The sequence below is a fragment of the Neolamprologus brichardi genome, chromosome 16 (genome assembly GCF_056152115.1).
Source record: "Neolamprologus brichardi isolate AB-2024 chromosome 16, ASM5615211v1, whole genome shotgun sequence".
Lineage (NCBI taxonomy): Eukaryota > Metazoa > Chordata > Actinopteri > Cichliformes > Cichlidae > Neolamprologus > Neolamprologus brichardi.
In genome coordinates, this window is record NC_142119.1 from 1,433,784 (window position 1) to 1,455,509 (window position 21,726).

General features: G+C 42.4%; 1 protein-coding gene across 4 annotated transcripts; it reads left to right on the forward strand.

The window, feature by feature from the left end:
• The first annotated feature begins 1,783 nt into the window (after positions 1 to 1,783).
• LOC102797987 (glycerol kinase-like) lies at positions 1,784 to 21,564 on the forward strand. 4 transcript variants are annotated; one of them, XM_087852923.1, is made up of 20 exons: positions 1,784 to 1,969; positions 4,466 to 4,539; positions 6,317 to 6,423; positions 6,512 to 6,589; positions 8,491 to 8,570; positions 8,762 to 8,899; positions 8,981 to 9,090; positions 10,545 to 10,611; positions 12,117 to 12,152; positions 12,884 to 12,951; positions 14,695 to 14,737; positions 14,834 to 14,914; positions 15,013 to 15,091; positions 15,190 to 15,286; positions 16,002 to 16,086; positions 16,370 to 16,490; positions 18,539 to 18,682; positions 19,335 to 19,421; positions 19,509 to 19,583; positions 20,827 to 20,952. In XM_087852923.1, exons 1-19 carry the CDS (start codon positions 1,916 to 1,918, stop codon positions 19,580 to 19,582), a joined length of 1,623 nt encoding a protein of 540 aa, XP_087709049.1. In that variant the 5' UTR covers positions 1,784 to 1,915; the 3' UTR covers position 19,583; positions 20,827 to 20,952. The 4 variants fall into 4 exon arrangements, with proteins under 4 accessions (XP_087709049.1, XP_087709050.1, XP_087709051.1 ...); XM_087852924.1 differs by having other exon boundaries at positions 19,509 to 19,598; positions 20,827 to 20,863; XM_087852925.1 differs by lacking the exon at positions 19,509 to 19,583 and having other exon boundaries at positions 20,827 to 21,564.
• Positions 21,565 to 21,726: the final 162 nt, after the last annotated feature.

The window sequence follows — 21,726 nt, forward strand, 5'->3', positions numbered from 1 at the left end:
GGTGGCACCATACTGCAGAGCTCAGAAAGATCAGCTGGGACCAGAAGTTCAGTCAGAGGGAATCACAGCTTTGTCTCCAACAGGAAGTTCAACTCTTTGCCACCGGTATCTTTGTTAGAGGCTTCCTTCTCATCTGCTTTTAACGTATATTCAGTTTGGTGCACTTTCAGAATGAATTACCCAGCAGTGTGATATATTTTTACCTTTAGACAATAAACCTTCTCTAAAATGTTGATTGTTTACTTGTTTTAGAGGTATTGACATCACTTTAAGACTGTTCTTCCCCCTCGGGAAGACAAAAGACGCTGTGGTGTGTGGGGCCTCTGGCTACCCTCGCCTGAATGAACGCTGGTATGTGCTCTGTACTTGCAGGGGGTCACCATTCATTCTTCTACAAACGCCAGCAAGCAATGTGACCCGGAGCAAGTTTGGCAGCGGGGAAGAAGTCCCAGAATAGTGTTCCTTTGTGAGCTCTTTATCTTTTTTTCAATGACAGAATCAGCTATTAAAGTTTGCTGGTAGTAATCCCATCACAGCTCAGATCCAAATACAGATCTGTTCTTTTTATAGGCTTCTCATAATCAGAGGAAAACTCTGAGTGAAAGAAGAGAAGGGCAGGCAAACGTCGTCACCCAGAGCTGCTGCAACAGCTGCTGACAGCGAAGGACTCAGCTTGAGAGATGGTCCATTTACAAAACCCACTTGAATAAGATTAAAACCCCTAAGAACCCTAAAAATCAAATATTTAGTATTTAGAGGACTTGTATTTGTGCACACAAATAAAATCAGGAAAGATTAACGCTTTAAAAACTTGGAATCAGCTTTGAATCTTTGATCTGCATAAAGTTTAAAGCATGGCTGTGGAGCTACTTCAGCCAGTTATCCAGTGACTTCTACACATCTGAGAATTAGCGCTTGTGTGTGCACTTCAGTCCACACTGTCTGGTTTAAAATCCACTGTGGGGTTGTACAGAGGTAGTGGGCCCCACAGTGGCAAATAGACATGACCCTGACTGCATGATTATAAAGTTCATGAAACCCAACCTCAGAATGAATGAGCAATAAATGCTAATCAGAAATATAAAGACAGTTATCCGTTGACTCTATGGACTTCCCCGTATAATCTCGGGTCATCCAGTTCCATCTTTTTGGTGTTTCAAACTGCAGCTGCTCGACTTCCCAGTGATCTGACGGAAGGACAACAAGTGTTCCAGCCCAGCTGCACGAGCTGAGGTTATTTTTACACAGTCTTTGAGGGTCTCTGTGAATATGCTCCACAGCAGATTACACATCAAATCAAACCCCATCCTTGACCTGCAGGTGATCCCCGAAAAACTAAAGGTGACCGGGCTCTGAAAGAGTCTGATGGCCCACATGAAGGCCATGTCTGAGGGGTCAACTGTGAAGGTTATCTGCCCCAAATGATTTTTTTTTTTTTTTAAATTTACTTTTTTGTTTTAATTATTATTATTTGGAGATGTTTAAAGATGTTTCTGTTATGTAGAACTTTTTTTAATGATATTTGATATAAATTTTTTGTTTTTTAATGTGTTTTTTTTGCATTTTTGAATAATATCCAGATGTTTTAAAATTCCGTTATCAATTATTTTTAGTTACTTTTGTTTTTATGTGTCCTCGTTTTTTTTTGTTTTTGTTGTTGTTTGTTTTGCGTGGACTTGACCCTCGCAGCTGATTGGTCGGAGTGTGGCCAACGCCTTCTGAGCGAGCAGCCAATCGGAGACTGCGCTCGCTGCGGGCCGGTTCCGGTGATTGCAGAGGAGGAGGTCTGTGTGTCAGCGTGCACCGTGCGCACCGGGCGTCTGTCCTTCTCCACCTCACCGAGGAGTCGTGTTAGATTAAAGCGGAGATTCACCGGCTGTGTTTAACACTCGTTTTAAAGAAGAAGAAAATAAAAATGGACCCGCTGGTTGCTGCTATTGATCAGGGCACGAGCTCCACGAGGTTTCTGGTGAGTTTTAGTGAAGTTTCGCTGTTTTCATGTTGTGTTCAGGGACCGGGAGAGCAGCTGGGACAGCAGACTACAGAGACTCCGTCCTGTGCTCAGAGGCTTTGGCCAAACAGCTGTAATCGTGGATGAAGTGCAAATCAACACGTGACTTATGTCTGTGTTGTGCTCGGCTCAGAAACAAACTTGAACATCATGATGTTTCTATTTAAACAGAGATTTAAATAGAAAAAGCAACCAGTGGACTGGAGCAGCACACTGACCTGTAGCTTCCACCTGCTTTGGGTGGTGTTCAGGTGCATGTACAAAGAGCTAAAATCAGTCAGGCTGAATGATCACTTTGAACAAATTTGGACTTCCTCAACCAGGTCAGCTGGAAAATTGAGCTTTGGCACAGAGCATGAGCAGTGAGGGGCTCAGAGGAGGCAAAAGTGCTGTTGGAGTGCACAGAGAGAAATTCAGATTTGTGGGTTTTTCTGACACGTAAGAGCTTCTACTCATAAATGAATCATAAATTAATTTTTTTTTGGTGCTTGAGATTTAAACGTCCACAGGTGCTGAACTCTCTGAAAATAAAGGCCTTTCCTGTGTCATCATCAGCTGACATCACGGTCGTTCTGAGCAGCAGTAAAACTTTAACCTAACGCCTGATTTTGACTCTTGATTATTTGGCTGCGGATCGACTGCAAAATTGTCACAGAGCCTTCGTTTGTGTGTATATGTGTAATGATCTCATAAAAACAAACTTTACTGCATCTTTACAGTGTTGCATGTGCTACTTTGCGGTCCTGTCTCATTGTGTTAGTCCAAAACATCGATTCATAACATCCTAGAGGGTCTCAGTTTGAATCAGGTCTGGAGAATGTGAGACAAAGGCATCAGCGCCTCCATCATCCAGGAACTGCTTGCACACTCCGGGTACATGAAGCCGGGCATTGCCCTGCACAAACAGGAGGTGTGAGAACCTGGCATGTAACAGAAGTCCGGGTGCTGTTGGCTAGCACGTGGAGGCCTGCGTGACCCTCCAAGGATACGCCTCCCCAGACCATCACTGACTCACTGCCAGGCTGGTCATGCTGGATGATGTTACAGGCAGCCTAACGTTCGCCACGGTGTCTCCAGACTCTGTGAACCTGCTCTCGTCTGTGAAGAGACGAGAGCATCGGTGGTGGACCTGCCAGTTCTGGTGTTCTCTGGAAAATGCCAGCCAGGCTGTGAGCACAAGTCCCACTAAAATGCCCTCATGCGACCCTCACAGAGTATCTGATATCTCAGTCAGAGACATGCCTCTGACTCTGGCAGTACTCCTCCTGATCCGCCTCGCATTAATAAGCAGATACCATCCCTGCTGCTGGGTCTACTCCACGCTCCTGACACTGTGCCTGGAGACACGGCAAACAATCAGCTTCCCAACTGGACGCGAGTTTAGAAATGAGTACGTGAGATGGAGCGCTCAGGGTGGGCAGTTTGGAGGCAAAGTTAGAGAGGGAAGGCTGAGATGGTTTGGATGTGTGCGGAAGAGGGAAAAGAGGAAGAGGAGGTTCACAGATGCAGAGGGTTGGGTGAGGGATGGGTGAGATGGAGGGAGGTTATCTGCTTTGGTGACCCCAGAGGAGCGCAGCGTTTACCTGTCTTTGAGTTATGCTCTGATGATCCAGCGTTCCCTTCCCTTTTTTGAGGTGTCATTAACAGTCAGAAGGGCAGAATACATGTCCAAGCTGTGGGTGGATGATTGAGAATCAGCCCTAGAGTCAGCAGCTGACAGTGGAGCTGAAATCAAGATGAGGAACTCAGAAGAGAAGCAGCTTTATTGCTTTATTTAGTTCTTGAATCAGTGAGCGTGTGGGACCGCAGCACTGATTGAAATTTGCAACGATCAGTATTTGTGAGGTCACGTTTTTTGGGAGCAGGTAAAAAAAACAAAACAAGTTCAGACTGAGTTCAGTTCTCATCAGTTTTCAGTAAGCGTGATGATTCAGACTTTTAACACTGATGGTGCAACACTGACCTAAGATGACATCACACGTCCTCCTTGCATCAACGCTCTCTCTTTTTACAGGCTGAGTTTGTTCCTGTTAGATTTCCAGTGTAAAGTGAGTCAGGAAGTCTAAAGTTTAGACTTTAGGGTTGAAACTACTCTTGGATCACATGTCCTAAAAGCGTAACAAGGATTTCCTGTAGCTGAGTGAACGCACGGTGAGAGGAGGGTGGTGCTGCACGGAGCTTTATCCTATTACTTAATCAGAAGAAACGCTGACTTCTGTCTGACTGCAGGTGACAGGGAAAGTGCTGCCTCGTGTTAATTCCCTTCTTCTCTACAATACTCTGGCAGCACCCAGAGGCGATCGAGCCAGTGATTAATATCTTTCCACTCCTCAGTGGGTGGAAGGAAAAACATAACTGGAAAAATTAACCTGTCGCAGCTTTAATTTGCTCCCTAATTAAATGAAGCTTTTAATATTTCTGTTCCTGCTTCTAATGAGCTGTGTTTCTCTGCAGGTGTTCAATGCAAAAACAGCTGAACTGATCAGTCACCACCAAGTAGAGATCAACCAGAGTTTCCCCAAAGAGGGGTGAGTGACTCGAACTGCACATTAACACAATTAGACGCTGTGTGTATCCACCATATTGTCCTGGTGCAACAGATTGCACACCTATGTGCAGTATTTATTATCTCTGCACACCCAGCCTGAGATCCGTGTTGCTTGAATAGTTGGTGGAATAACAGGATGCTTTGCACTTCAAGTCTTTGTGCACTCACAGGAGTCCAGTTTTCAGGTGACGGCTCAGTTGTCTACTGAGGCCGAAGCTGGTAAAACAAAAACACGATGCCATCGGCGAGCTGATGATAAAAACGCTGTCCTTTGATCAAATGTTGCTCATTCAGCTGTGAAGCAGAGAGCAGAGGAGAGAAACTAATCACAGAGAGTCATCACGCTGGGCCTTCAATCAAATACGTGCACACGCTGAAGATAAAGAGCAGAAATACAGGAGTTTAGTTTTTATGTTTTATTTTTTTAAATGTTGGTTTCTTTGGGGATGTGCAGTTTGAATGAGCCGTTCTTGAGAAAGCTGCAAGCCGTTCTTGAAAGGCACCGTGGCACAAAGTAAACGCACTTCCATTCATTTTTGGCAATGCTGCGGTCAGGGGACTGCGAGCGCCACTGTAAAAGCTTCAGCTTGTCTTTCCCTGGGAGTAGTTCACAGATTATCCTTTGAGCTGTTGTCCATTTTATTTCACCTGCATGTCTGACAGCAGGACATGTTTGTTACCAGCAGATATTTCCACCTGCATGCCTAACAGTTGAAAAATAAAAGTCTGTCCACATCACTTCCTGCCCACTTCTCTGAAACACCTCTGTCTCATCCACATACTGGTTTTCAGTAATGCACTGGCTGATGTTTTTGATGTGATAGCAGTTAAGTTATGATTATAAGTTATATAGGAGCCTTTTGAAGTTGCACAGATATGTATTGAGAGAACTGTAAAGCTTGTAACAGCAGCACCTCCTCTGGTGTCTTTTTAACAGGCTACTAAGTTACAGTTTAACCACCTTTTAATCACATAACTTTATTTGATATGTAACAAACTGAGTCTAAGGTCCAGGTTTTTTTAAATTTTTGTTCCTAACAAGCTGGCATGTGTGACCCGGTACAAGAGACAGACTGACCGGCTGTACTGCAGATCCAGAACACCCAGACAGAAATGACAGCAGGCTGTAAACTTAAGGTGTTTTCTTCCTGAATGCAAATCTCACAAAGCTGCAGGTGATCATTCAGGCCGTGGAACCATGGAAACATCTACAAGCGAGACTTCTTCTCTGTTAATGAAGTCGGCTTTTTACAACCTTAAAATGTAGAAAAAATTAAGGATTTCTGTCAGAAGAAGTTCTAACATGCTCGTCTACAGGTTAGACAGTTGTAACAATGTCTTTACAGGTCTGAGTAAAAAAGCTCATCCAGAGTGAAGTGGATAACTCCCGCTTGTTAAATCACTGCATTGGCTTGGGTCTGGCTGGTGTGCCAGATCATAGTTTTTAAAATGCTTCTATAGGTCTATAAAAGCAGTAAATAGGCTTCAGCCGGTTTTTATGTAAAAATTTACTCATCCCCTGCAAAACACCAGGTTTATAAGACTCTAACATCGTGCTGTGTGTTCCCAGATTTAGAACATAGCAAACTGAAGCAGTTCACGTTTTAATTTGATCTTGATTATCATGTTTTTCATAAAAATTTGAAGCACTCTGGATTTTCACATCCTGAAAAGTCTCAAAACTTCATCTGTCGCAGATTTCAAACGGGCTTTAAACATGCACGTGTGTGTTTTCTGTGTGTTTGCGTGTTGGTCAGATGGGTGGAGGAGGACCCGCGGGAGATCATGCAGTCTGTTCACGAGTGCATCGAGAGGACCTGCGAGAAGCTCTGCAAGCTCAACATCGACGTCTCCAACATCAAAGGTAGGACGCTGACGGGTGGAAGACAGGGGGTAGAAAATGAGGGCATCGGGGCAAATTCATTGATATTTATCTTTTTTTTTGTTTCCAGCGGTGGGAGTGACCAATCAGAGAGAGACAACCCTGGTTTGGGACAAAGACACCGGCGAGCCGCTCTACAACGCCATCGGTGAGAGCGTCAGCAGCAGTATTTTAGGATTTCTACATCGGTGTCAGACTCACCGAGCTGTGAAAAAGTGGATTGTGTAATGTGGGAACGACTCGGGCCATGACTTGATTACATCAGGTTGAAGCATCCTGTGTCGTGTCTGTTCCTGCCCCGCCAAAAACCATCAGAGCTGTGATCCAGCAGCAGTCACTCCCACTCACACAGGCTTTCAGTTTAAAAAGCCAGTCTATCAGCGAGCTCTTCAGTCCCCTGATTCGACTGGGGGGTGTTGTGTCAGCTGTTCACTGATCGGAGCACTGCTTGAGCTACGAACAGCCAACAAAAGCTAGCAAAGTTTGTTTTTTTTTTAACAAAAATGTTCTCACAGCAGGAGAAAAGGCACGTGAAAAGCAATTTTCTTCAAAAGGTGTGTCACCTTCATATTATTTAACCAGGTTTTGGGCCAAAAAGTGAACGCAGATGTTTTTATGTGGCTTTTTTATGTCTAATATCCCCGTTCATGCTGGAAAATAACCTGCAGTTAACAGGATTTACAATGGAGTCATATATAAAATAAATTCAGTTCACTTTTCTTCATATGACACCAAATCACCACAGCAGTTGCCTCAATCTCTCTATATTGTGAGGTGAAGACCTTACAATCACACCACCCACTGTGAGCACGCACATGGTAACAGTGGGGAGGGAAAACTCCCTTTTAACAGGAAGAAATCTCTTCAATCTAAATACTGGCAATCACTTTTTGCCATGACAACAATGACAATGTGTAGAATGGTAGTAACAATAAGTCCAGATTCATTGTGTCAGTTTGTCGCTGTGATCAGAAGCTGACAGACAGATGTTGTTAAATCCAGTTTTCCTGGTTTTTGGTGTTATTAGTGGGTCTGATGATATAACCTGATTTCAACCTGTTTTTAGCAGCTATCTTATTGATATGCTCTGTTTGGGATAATTTACTATGTATTTGCAGTTTGCAATAACTTGAAGTTTAAGTCGGGCTCTCAGATTAATGTTAGCCATTTTCAAAAAATGCACCACAGCATCATCAGAGGTGCAGAACTAAACAGAATTTAGCGTGCTGGTTTGCTCATACAAAGTCAACACGGTCTCCTGTTTTGCCTCCTGCGGGATTCACTCTAGCAAAAGTTGTATTTTCAAAGCGGCGTTTTACTTTCCTGCTGTGCTTTGTGTGATGAAGCTCAACTGGGGAAAAATCCCGACCTGGTTCTACAGCGTGCTCCAGAGTTCATGTGTGAAAACGACCACACAGCTGCACCAGCCTGGCTAGTAGAAGTGTGTATATATAATAAAATATCACACATTGAAAACTTAGACAGGAAGGGCTCAAGTTTAGCTGGTTAATAGTGACCAATCTTTCAAAATAAAAGCAAGGACATTGTTCACTAATACATTGTGGAGGGCCTTGTTCTTCCAGAAAGATGAAAAATAAAGAAGCTAAAATTAGAGTTGGGATTATGCCCATGCCCATTCAAACAAACCCTGGGAACGCTGAGCTGAGAGTCTCATTTCTCATCCATCCTGAAAAAGACCTGGAGCTCTGTTGCCTTGGATCCTCTTTGAGGTTTAACCACAGAATTTAAATGAAGATCAGGTCAGAGGGCTGTAAGGAGCGTGATTAGTTAAACAAAGTTCTTGTGTTGTCTCAAACTTCAGCTGGTCCTCCTCATTCCTGCCATTTCTTTAGAAACTGAGGAAAATGTTTCCTGATCACTCAATTTTTATTCATTACGATGAGACAGCCTGGCCTCTGGTTAAAGAGTTAGTCTTTATGAAGCTTAGATCTACAACTACATATTAAGGTTGCTGTTTTCTCACAAAACTAATGCCAATGTTTTGGGTTCCCGTGTTTGAATCTTTCTCCTCTCCTGCTTTGTGTTTAGTTTGGCTGGACCTTCGTACTCAGTCGACGGTAGAGAGGCTCATTAACAAAGCTCCGGGAAGAAACAAGAACCACCTCAGGGTGAGAGATGATTGACAAGAAATTGGTAACAGCTTAATCAGGGCAAGTTGTGTGGGTCAGAGGAACAGTTGGGGGTGTAGTAGTGACTTTGTTATCTACTTTGAATCAGAAATCTGAAAGAATGCGGGACTCTTGCTTTCTTTGTTGAAATATCTTTCTGATTTCTGTTTCTATTGTCTTAATCTCCACAGCATAAAACAGGCCTTCCCATCAGCACTTACTTCAGTGCAGTGAAGCTGCGATGGCTGCTGGACAATGTGGACGAGGTGCATGAGGCTTTCCTGAGCCAGCGTGCCATGTTTGGCACAGTGGACTCCTGGATCATCTGGGTAAGACCTGAACCTGTACCTCTACTTCTGTCAGGAGTGTGTGATTTGTTCTTTTAACACCCCCACCCCTCCACCCCCCAGTGTCTGACAGGGGGAAAGAACGGCGGGGTCCACTGTACAGACGTTTCAAACGCCAGTCGCACCATGCTCTTCAACATTCACACCATGGACTGGGATCCTGAACTCTGCAGGTGATTCACACTATACCCTGCACACTATAGACTGTATATAAAGGATGGGTGCCACAGCCTATCCAAATGTTTTGGCCACTGCCATGTTGGATTGTGGAGCCAGAGTGACCATATTTGCACGAAGGGCCTGAAAAGCTGTGTTATTGGCTAATGCTAGCTAGCTAGGTTAGCAAACAAACTATATAAGAGCATCAGAGGGCCAACGAGTTAGTGTTAATAACATTAAATAACAACTGAATTCATCTGAATTAAATATTAGATAATAAAAGGCTCCAACAGCACAAACACAGAACAGAGGTCTAGTTCAGGCCGGGTGAAGCCTAGCAAAGAGCTAGCAGCTACAGCTACCTGTGTCGCCATCCATCTGTCAGAGACGCCACACCCCTAATAATGCAAACTTTATTGCAACTTAAACAGATGAGTGATGCATATGTTATGTCTTTATTTCTGCTGTAAAATTGGATGTTTTGGGGATGGACTAAGTTTTTAATGCAGTCTCAAGTGGCGGCTAAAGGAACTGCAGTTTTTGGTTTCATGTTTTAGCCCCGGAGGTTGCTGCTTAATTGTCACACACAGAATAAAGCATTTAAGGTTATCGTCTGCGTATCTGTTTGCACACTCCAGTAAAAGCTCATTCGCTTCCCATTGAGGGAGTTAATGAGCCATCTCTTGTTTTATGCAGTTGGCTGAGCGTTGAAGCAGTGGAAAAAACGCTGCACCAATACATTTTATTTCTTTTGAGTCATAAAAGCACAGAAAGAATGGACTGGTCTTCACCTGATTACTCAGAGTCGGCTCTCCAGCTTTAGTGAGAGAGAAACAAACACTCTGTTTTAGCTCCGTTTTGTCGAACTCGTCCTCCAGATTTAATTTCAGTCATGATTCTTTCTCTTCTTCTTCTTCTTCTTCATCTTGCTGCTCTGCTTAGAGGTTACTAAAGTGGCTCACGTGCCTTCATGCAGACTTAACCATCCCAGTAAGGAAATAATCTGAGTCATATATTCGATTGTAAAAGATTTTACACCGGACATCCTTCCTGTACTGCTGAGGCGCTCTCATGTAGTTTGCTTTTGATTGCTTGTGGTTTGCCCAGGCCAATCCTCGTTGCCCCCTACGTTGAGGCTGCAGGTTGCCCTTGGAGACGGGCTGGACGGGCTTAACTTGGCATCCGATCAATGTCTGCCTCGTTTTTAATTGATTTGATTTATATTTAAAGTTTAAAGAAACCTCGTGTGAAAAGCTACATTCTTAAAGTCACATTGTTGCCACTTTCTCCTTTGTTGTCTGTTCTTCCTCATCTGCAGCAATCTGGGGATTAAAACACAGAACAACAGGACAGAAAATAGAACAAAGACCTCATCAAAAAAAAAAAAAGAGAAACTATAAGTGCCTTTGTGTTTGTTTTTATCATAAACCTAAAACCTCATGACAGACTCCTGCTATGCTCCTTTCAGGTACTTTGACATCCCGATGGAAATCCTGCCCAGCGTCAGAAGCTCGTCTGAGATATACGGCTGGATGGTGAGCTCAGATACGCCTCACAGCTGTGTGTTTGTTTCGGTGACACCATTTGTGTTTTGAGGTCACAGACCTGAAACAACCTTTTTTTTCCCCTCTACAACTCAAACAAGAGATATGTGAAATCTGTGCAACCTGATACCGACACGAACCATAAATATTTCTGGTGAATGGTCTCGTTAAATGTTGTTATTACTGTAATGGCTATAAAACTTGATAAGAAGCATCAGGAGAGCAGATAATGTACAGACAGTGTGGATAGTGAAGGTCTGCTGAAGATTTCCAACTGAACGTTTATTATTCTGATGGATTTATGCTGCACAGTTTTTTCCATACATCCAGATGCATGCATGAGTTCATCCCATCCTACATTTTTTTTAATTAATTACATTTAAATTAATTCAGTAGATATTTTTCCTACATAAATCATACTAATTAGTGTTTTTAACCTCTTTCCATATAAAGGATAAATGTCACCATGCTGGACTTCTGAAGGTGGATTCCTACATTTCCAACTAAACCTATATGGCTTGGTTAGCAACCTACAGCCACAAACTGTGTGGGTACAGTGTATGCCTAGAATTTCACCAAAACTGGAGCTTAACCTCCTTGGACAGTCTGGAAGTACGAATCAATGCACAGCAGTCGTATTATTGTTGTTCAGATAATTGTATTTAAAATACTCCAAAAAGCTCCCAAAGCACAAACTGTTTAGATAAGGTAACGCAGTATTTTTGCCTTAAATATATTTGGACCGCTTGTGTAATTACACACTTGCAGAGGTCCATTTTAAACCCTGTCCATGGCCCTTCAGGGGTGCAGGCACCTCGTCCATGGCCCATGGACTCCTCATCAGTAATAGTTTTTTTTCTGTGCAAATGCACGTGTTACATATTTGTTGTGAATCACAACACAGAAATATTTTCTGCGTGTGTGTGCATATAGTATATTTGTGGAGTGTAGGTAAGAGTTCATTGAGTTGTTTAAAATCCCATTCTGTGGCCTCTCCCTGATAAACATCTTGATAAGAAGCCCTGTGGCTCGTATCTCATCTCCCGACAACATCATTGACTTTAATGTCTTTTTTATGCAACGTGCTCTGTGGACTGAGGTCCAGAGATCAGCTGAAGCAGCTGTTTGTTTCTCTCTCTGGCTCGTTGATCTGTTTTTGGTTTTTTTCTTTTTTGCCTCTTCACGTATCTTTCCATGCAGGACGGACCTCTTTAATGAATAGAATTAATGAATAAATAATCAGTTCTGATAAAACTAGGAATAATAAAAGTATCCTATGCTCACTTTGACGCTTGTGGAGCTTTATTAAACTGTAATTACCACTGATAACTCAGTGTGATGCATACTTGGCTACAGGGCCACAAGCCCGATTCCCTGCACAGGTGACGGCCTCCTGCTTCATCCTAAAGGTTTTCATATCATTTTTTGTGTCGCACTGAGCTCAGCGGTCATTTATCCAGAATCTAAACATGTCCACATTCCTGTCTCCTAACCAGAAATCCGGCTCACTTGCAGGAGTTCCAATTTCAGGGGTAAGAGCTTTTCCCTCTTATGCAACTTTGTTTAATGAGTCACATTTGTCTGTGTTCAGCTGCGAGGCTGTCGCTGTGCTGGAGCAACGCATGGCTCCCTCCCACTTTTTTTTTTTCTGAGTAGAGACCATTTCGCTCGACCAATGAAAAATCTGCCCTGTGACACCTCAGAATCAGCTGATTTGTTTTGTATGTAATGAAGCCAAGCAAAAGCGGTATCTTCACACTCTCTTTCACAGTTCAGGCCCGCCAAGTACACGTGGGCGGGTCTGAACTAGCTCCATAAGTACGGGTGATATCAGCAAGACCAGCTCAGGGCTGCAAAACACATTTAAGCTGCAACCAAATCAATTTAAAAGGAAAATAACCGTCTCTGAGCATCAGCATCGTGAGGTCTGTCGTAGTTTGAATGAGCTGCAGCAGTTTCATCTCTGTAGAGTAGAGGAACAGAAACAAGCATTGGTATCCTGGTTGTTTGATCTGTTTTCTCATAATTCCCTTGAAACCTAAAAAGTGCATTCTTTTAATGGTCATATCACTATGTAGGTTTAGTGGGGTAGATCAGAAACACACTGTAGCATATGGAAGGTCTCCTTTTCACAAGGTCGTTTTCTGGCTGTGGGTTTAAAATTATGTTAACTGCTGGGTTGGAGCTTCCAGGATGAAGCAGATATGTTTGCGGTTGTATCCACTCATCTCTGACTGTTTACACGTCCTACTTGATCTGTCAGTGTCTCGGTGACCAGTCGGCTGCTCTGGTTGGTCAGATGTGCTTCAACGAAGGCCAGGCCAAAAACACGTAAGCACTCTGCTCCCTTCTTTATCACAGTGACGTCAATTCATTGTTTTTCGATGTTCAATACAGAGATTGTGTTTTTTCAACTTGACAAAATACATTACATGACATTTGAGGCTGTTAATAAATATCATCATAGGGATATGTGGACTGGGTTAAATTGCACTACACTGATACGATTGAGTTCTCTTCAAATGTGTCTCTACCAGTGTTGGTCAAGTTACTTGAAAAAAGTAATCAGTAACTAATTACTGATTACTTCCCCAAAAAAGTAATCCCATTACTTTACTGATTACTTATTTTCAAAAGTAATTAATTACTTAGTTACTTTTTAAAACAGGATTTACAACCTGAATAGGTGATAAAGTGATAGATCTTTCAGCCCAATTCTACTTTTTCTGCATAATCCATCATACAAAATGTAATCAAATGGAAAAGTCCCTTTTTAAAACTTGTTTTATTAGTTTTAATCTTTTAACTTTATGCATCAAGCAAAAATTTAATTATCTGCAACATTCTCTGACTGGAAGAAATTAGTTTAATATTTAAACTTATTTTCTGCACATTCCTGCACATAAAATAAAATATTTTGTGTGTTTACACTCAGTCTTTCAAATAGATGCAAGTCAAACACAGCAGAAAATAAATAAAGTCAAAGACTAGCGGTCCTGTTGCTCTATTTTCACCTGTAAAGCAGGAGTGGGGTAGGCGGAGGGTTACCCTGGTGCAGGTGTGCAGCGGTCAGTGGAAGAATCCGCGAGTTTCTCTGTGAGTTTCCCATTACGTCGTAGCTACTCGGTGCTTGTTTGGAAGTTTAGGGGTTTTTTCGCTGTAAAAAGAAGTTTTCTTCCCACGCACAACGGACACTAATGTTTTTGTCACTTTTTATGGAATCAAACTCAAAGTAAGGTCAGTACTTCCACGCTTTAAACGCTGCACGCTCATACTCTCTCTGCACTCGATATATGATCCATTGTTGATCTGCACACAGCTGTTGTCACGAACGTCGCACTCGCTTACGTCACTGTCATGAGACATTCTCGCAAAAAATCACGGTTTTAGTAACGCAGTAACGCAGCGTTCCTACGGGAAAGTAACGGTAATCTAATTACCGTTTTTGCAATAGTAATCCCTTACTTTACTCGTTACTTGAAAAAAGTAATCGGGGAGCCCATCTCTGGTCTCTACTGTGTTTCAGTAAATAAGTCGCTATTTTCACTCTAAAGAAAGGTAGTACTTAGCAAACTGTATCAGTTAACATACAAATCTATCAGTTTATAACAAAACGCTAAGTCAGTGGATTTAATCATCGCTCAGTGCCTGCTCAATCAACTGAGTAATCTCCCCACCTCCTGACTCATCAACTCTGTGAGATAGAAGTCGCAGTAACTAACCCAAGAAAGGTGCTTGATTGGAGTCAGAAAGAGTACTCATTTCTTTATTTTTGTCCCCCGATTTCTGTTCCTGTTGCTAAGTTGTGTTTTAACCCAAACCACCTGCTTTCTCTAAATCTAACCAGCGAGTGGAAGTGGACATGAAACGTAAAACAAATATACCCGGGTTGGCTGTAAACCTGCTAAAATGTGACACTACAGCCTCTCTGTCCTCCTCATGAGGACTATGCAAATCTGTTAAGTGTGGCGAATATCAAAGATCAAAACACCAGCGCACCCACACTGTAGATGAGTTAATGTCCCCAATAAACCAATCGCGTGTCTAACTCTTCTGTTCTATTCTCATGTAAAGGTATGGGACTGGCTGCTTCCTGCTCAGAAACACGGGCACCAAGGTAAGATGTTGTATTTAAAATATATATTTATTGCTATAACAATTTTAGTGAGAAATATTTCACCCTCTCAGTAATAATTGTCATGTGATCTGTCAGCCTGTGATCTCAGACCACGGCCTGCTCACCACAGTTGCCTACAAACTGGGAAAAGACGAGCCGGCCTGCTATGCTCTCGAGGTGTGTGGTGGCCTCTATTAAATAACTCTGATCGGTGACGACCGTCTGTGCTCTGGTCTGATTTTTGGAGTCTGCTGTTATTTTCTTGTTTCCTGCAGGGGTCTGTGGCCATAGCAGGGGCAGTGGTACGGTGGTTGAAGGACAACATGGGGATGGTGCAGTCGTCCTCAGAGATCGGTACGTGCACTTCATCATTGATTACATTCAGGACTCGGTGCTGGGGTTTGTGCTTGAATATCACGTCTGCTTCTGTCTCCTGTTGTCCTCTCTTTCAGAGAAACTGGCAGCGGCAGCGGGAACGTCGTACGGCTGTTACTTCGTGCCAGCTTTTTCGGGGCTCTACGCCCCCTACTGGGAGCCCAGCGCAAGAGGGTGAGCGAGTCGGCCCAGGCTCATTCTAAACTGAGGAAATCCTTTATGCTTGAACGCTGGTTGAAATGGTTATATTTCTATGTATAACAGTGCATGTGTTAAAAGATCAGCTATGAGCCTGGTGCTGAGCCCTGAGGAACCCCAAAGCTAATGTAGGAAAATCCACACCCACATTTTGTGCACTCGGCATTAATAATAAACAGGATGGAAGCTGATTATAAACTCTGAGATGACACCCTCACTGGTAATCGAACAGGTGGGCTTTTTTGTCGGGATCTGTTAAGTGACTTATGCAGATGAGCTTCTACAAAACATCTCAGCTGCTCGATATTTAAAGACATTTAGTATATTCACATTAAATTTCAGTTCCTCAAAAGACACGATAACAGAGTTTGGAGGATGCACATTTGGACTCTTTTTAAAACCTTAAATGAAGCTTCTGCTCCTTCTGATGTAAATCCGGTGTTTAGCAATCAGATTAGCAGTCTGCTTCTTATTTTTTTTATCTGTGTCAAAGTATGAACATGTGGGGAGAGGTTGTTTTAAGACCATGTGATTCTATATCTATCCAATGACAAAAAAACACAAAACACAAGGCCACAAAAACATGACAGAGCTCAGCTGTGCTGCCCAATAACACTGTAGTAAATGTGGAACAGTTTAATGTTTGGTCTCTGTATTAAAGTATTAAAGTTTTGCTTTCTCTGTTTTGCAGCATCATCTGTGGGCTCACACAGTTCACCAACAGGAACCACTTGGCATTCGCTGCTCTGGAGGCCGTCTGCTTCCAGACCAGAGAGGTGAGCCTCCTCTTCTCATCCCTAGAATGGGAAGATACACAAGAGTGTAACGGGGCTACCACTAAGCATTGATCACATAGGTGTAACGTGAGTTTATGATGCATACAGGTTTGCTTACTGAACACTATATCAGAGCATGGTAGCATTTCAGCTAGGCTGAATTTCAGATGCAACAAGAGTTAATAAAGAGGGCTTAGAGACGGGTTTAAAAGCAGTAGTTGAATTGAAGTGTGTGTGTGTGTGTGTGTGTGTGTGTGTGTGTGTGTGTGTGTGTGTGTGTTAGATTCTTGATGCAATGAATCAGGACAGCGGGGTCCCTCTGACGCAGCTTAAGGTGGACGGAGGGATGACGTCAAACAGATTACTGATGCAGCTGCAGGCCGACATCCTCTGCATCCCTGTAGGTACGACTACTAAACGCACACACACTCAGAGTAACTCTGTGTTTTAAAATCGAGGAGCTGGTGACACGAGGCTGAACCTTAACCTTAAACTGTCCATTCTGATATTTAACCCATTTAAAACAAACACTTCGATATACAGGTCGAAGGTAAAGGCAGAAATGTACCTGTGCTAACTTTGCTGTGCACACATGACGTGCCACCAGTTAAACATGAATTGACTTTACACGCACATATCTTCCTGTTCATTGGAATACTTTGCCAACATTGTGTAAGTGGATGATTTTATCACCTGTAAGATGTTTCCCATCAAAGCTGAACAGCTGCTCCTTTTGATTGTTAGAGACTTTACTAGAGACTCTAATGACCGCCTGGTTCACTGTGACGAGTTTAGTCACATGTAGAAATGACAAAATGTCCTCACTGTCTGATGGTAAAGATTGTTCTTTACTCACAGTCTGCACTTTTGAAAAAACAATCAGTCACTATCTGGATGATAGATCTGACTAGTAACACACACAAAAACAAAAACAGCAGCACTACTCCCCTGAGAAGTTTGGACATTTTACAAAACCACAACATGACCTCATGAACTGAAGATATATTAAAGGTAGTTTTTGTAAAAACCAGTGTAGCACTAAAGGGTTTTTTTGTTCCTCGCAGTAGCTGCACAGAATTTGCCTATGTTCTCCTTTAATTTCTGTAACTTAGGTGTCAAAGTACGTAGTTAATTTGTAAGAGCTGACTAGAAGATTTTATTTGAAAGAAAATGACTCTTTAATTCAATTCAATTCAATTTTATTTATATAGCGCCAAATCACAACAAAAGTCGCCTCAAGGCGCTTCATAGATACAGAGAAAAACCCAACAATCATATGACCCCTATGAGCAGCACTTTGGCGACAGTGGGAAGGAAAAACTCCCTTTTAACAGGAAGAAACCTCCAGCAGAACCAGGCTCAGGGAGGGGCGGGGCCATCTGCTGCGACCGGTTGGGGTGAGAGAAGGAAGACAGGATAAAGACATGCTGTGGAAGAGAGACAGAGGTTAATAACAGATATGATTCAATGCAGAGAGGTCTATTAATACATAGTGAGTGAGAAAGGTGACTGGAAAGGAAAAACTCAATGCATCATGGGAATCCCCCGGCAGCCTACGTCTATTGCAGCATAACTAAGGGAGGATTCAGGGTCACCTGGTCCAGCCCTAACTATATGCTTTAGCAAAAAGGAAAGTTTGAAGCCTAATCTTAAAAGTAGAGATAGTGTCTGTCTCCTGAATCCAAACTGGAAGCTGGTTCCACAGAAGAGGGGCCTGAAAACTGAAGGCTCTCCCTCCCATTCTACTTTTAAATACTCTAGGAACAACAAGTAGGCCTGCAGAGCGAGAGCGAAGTGCTCTAATAGGGTGATATGGTACTACAAGGTCATTAAGATAAGATGGGGCCTGATTATTTAAGACCTTGTATGTGAGGAGCAGGATTTTGAATTCAATTCTGGATTTAACAGGAAGCCAAAACAGGAGAAATATGCTCTCTCTTTCTAGTCCCTGTCAGGACTCTTGCTGCAGCATTTTGGATTAACTGAAGGCTTTTCAGTGAGTTTTTTGGACATCCTGATAATAATGAATTACAGTCGTCCAGCCTGGAAGTAATAAATGCATGAACTAGTTTTTCAGCGTCACTCTGAGACAGGATATTTCTAATTTTAGAGATGTTGCGCAAATGGAAGAACGCAGTCTTACATATTTGTTTAATATGTGCGTTGAAGGACATATTCTGGTCCTGGTCTTTAAAAAGTCTAAAACTACATGGAAGCTTTTATTTTGAAAATACAACATGGCTGATGTCAACCTGATGACTTCCTACAACTAACTTTTAAAGAAATTTAAAAAACAAATCACTGACTTGAAGATTTCACCAAAAATATTATGAAAATGAAGAATTTTTGCATTTAAATAGCAACCAGAATACAGGAAGTGATGAGCCTGATCGCTCTCAGGGCAAACATGTCTCTCTGTCACTCTCTAACCATCCGTCTTACGTTGCCCCAGTTCGACCCACCATGTCCGAGACCACAGCTCTGGGTGTAGCCATGGCGGCGGGGGCAGCAGAGGGCATAGGCGTATGGAGCCTGAATCCCGGTCAGCTCCCACATGTCACATCGGAGAGATACGAGCCTCAGATAAACCCTGAGGGTAAGACTGCGAGAGTGAAAAGCTTGTAATGGATCATATGACATACATGACACAGGACATACAGCAGATAATAGAACACAGAGCAGGATGGCCTCGAGTTTTGGTTAATGTTATGCAGCACTATGTTATTTAGAATTTACAGTGTCAGCCGTTGTTTCTGTCCAGATGCTGTTAAACATTTACAGTGAAATAAAACACTGTGTAAAACATTAATTTTCCATTTAATAGATTAAAGTGAACTTAAAGTTGGTTTTTATCCCGTGACAGCAACATGCTGCAAGAGTCAACATAACTGATGGTTGATTGGCTGGCTCCTCCCCCTTCAGGCGCATGATGGTGTTTTTCTTTGTGCAGAGAAAATGTTCCTTATTTTACCATCAGCTTTAAAATTAGCAGATCTATTCAGATGTGTTTATTTTTCAAGTAATGTAAATGTTCTTTTGTTATTTGCTGGGCAGTTTTGTGGTCTTTGCTTTGCAATGGCATCAAATGTGAAGAGCTTAGAAATATTTGTGTAGCTTATTATTTTTACACAACTTCAGCTTTAAATCAGTTTTGACTGAATCTGTAATCTCAGTGTTTTCCACTCAGTGACTTTTGGTGGATGTTACTATGACGACATGACTTACACTTGTTTCCTCGTCACAAACAGAGAGCGAGTACCGCTTCGCTCGCTGGAAGAAGGCCGTCCAGAAAGCCATGAACTGGGAGACCACAGAGCCCTGCTACAACGGCAGCGGTAGGAAGTGACTTTAGCTGTTAACTGTTTCATTGTTGGAGAATTTCCCCCTCACTCACTCACAATCTCCTCACTTACTGACAACAGGTTTAGGAAAGAATATGAACGGCGCACCCTGGGGGGTCCATCCCAGCCCTCCCCCCAGCAGAGTGGACCACTAAGGTCCGACATTTGCCGGTGCATCCCGTGCGTGACGCTTGAGTTTCCACTTGGGGCATGTTTACATATTAAAGGCTTTACTAACACGGTGTGTTCACGGCTTTAACCGACGCAGGTGTCCTCACTCGTTAGAAACTAACATAAAGCGGAACTGTTCTGTTCATATTTATTCTGCTACAGCAGCTTTGCATGATTCTTGGTTCAAAGTAATCCTTCTCTAGCTCATGCTTGGACAACAAGCTGTTTTAGCCCCTCCCCCTTTAAGCCAACTGCCTTCCTACTGGCTGTCCTTATAAGCAGAATGCTTGAACAACAAGTGAGCAGAGCTTCTGATTTTACCATCTCTCTGACATCACAGAGATCAAACAATAGAAAAAACTGTGACACTGAGTGTTTAAAACAGCCTGAAACATGAAATAAGTTAAAGCAAAATAGGTCAAATTAATGATACTTTTAATCCTTCCTAAAGTTGTAAACAGAATGTGAGGAAACAACGCTACAACTGAATTTCCATAAATCTTTTTCTGTCACGTTAACAGGAAGTACGTGCTACACTGGCTCACTGCACCACCTTGTGGTTCTTAGTGGTATTGCATGACAGTACATTTCAATTTCACCTGATATTCTTGCAATACAACACCACAGTCGTCTCGTACGTAATGTCTTAGCGGTTAATTCTTCACATTCTGTTGTTTCTTTATTTGTGTTAGAAGGTTTTAGAGTCTTTGACAAGGTTTTTTTTTTTTTGCAAAACCTGCATTTCAGATAAATTAAATCTGAGTCAGACCAGCCTGGTTGTGTGTGGGCATGCGACTGCAGTTATTCCTGTATGCCTCTACCAAGGAAGTCTTTTAGGATTCTTTTCTAAAACAAGATAAGTCAAAGTTAAAAAGCTGGCTTCATTTGTTTACAGATAGATCTACATATACTTTCAGGTGGTATACAGGAACTCACTTCCTGTCCCAGTTTTAGCCTTGATGGAGGTATACATTCTCACAATGCTCTGTTTTTCCTGCTGGTAAACCGCAAGTGTTTCTATGACTTTTTAAAACGTGTGGAAATCAGGAGATTGCAGATCGCTAAGAGGTTTGTGCTTTAACTTCTAAATCTGCAGCTAAGACGAGCTCCTTTGAGTCCACATCTTTAGTTTTAATCCTTTTCTTTAAACTAACTGCTTTGCTTCCAGAAAACAAAAGTCTGTCAGTGTTTGTTTGCTCTCTGAGACTCGTTTCTGTTCGCCTCACAGGTCACTCGCAGTAACTTTAAACTGTGTGGAGCCACATTTTGGTGGGAACATGAAGATTGTGGAGTACGGTGAAGACGGGACTGGCGACTGCTCGATCCAGCCTGCAGCCTCTCAAATGCTCTGAACATCCAGCGAGCTTTTCACGAAGAACGACGCCACATGCAGCCAGGGATAGTTTCTACACCGTCCAGTTAAAACAAACATGCCTTCAACACAGAGACTGCTGTAACTCCTCACTGCACCCAAAGGGAACCCTGGACTTTATTTTGAATGTGTTCTGTACATGATGTTGATGTTTAACCCCCAAACAAAGTCACTCATGGAGGGGACGAGTACTTTTAAGTCATAAAACAGTCCTTTAAAAAAAGAAAATTCATTGTAATTTACTGCACTTCAATAACTGCAATCTGAAAGCCAGCTAATTCTTAACAGCACTTTATAATTTATCCTGTTTGTGGAAAACTTTTTATCATTTTTTGATGTTTTGAAGAAACAGGACTTTGACTCATTTATAATTAATTCTAATTAATTATTACACTTGATGACCTTTGAAGATCTGAGCTGTGGCACGAGCCATAAATACCTGGAGGATCATTTTCCATGAGACTAAAGCTTGTCTGTGAAAGGGGGAAATGTGGCGACTGTTAAATCCTGCTGATTTATTACTGTTTGAACCCTCCAGAATCACCAGGATGCCTCAAAAAGTTGTCCAAGTCAGAATAAACACAATAAAATGTACTTTTCATGTATTTTCTGAACACACAGCAGGAAGAACTCTTAAAGACTAAACTCTTGTAGATCTTTAGGAACAGCAGGAGTGACAGGTTTACAGCATTTATCCTGCAGAAGTTTCAGTTCATGTGTCTTTCTGGGATGTTTGGGTTAATCAACCTGCAGCTG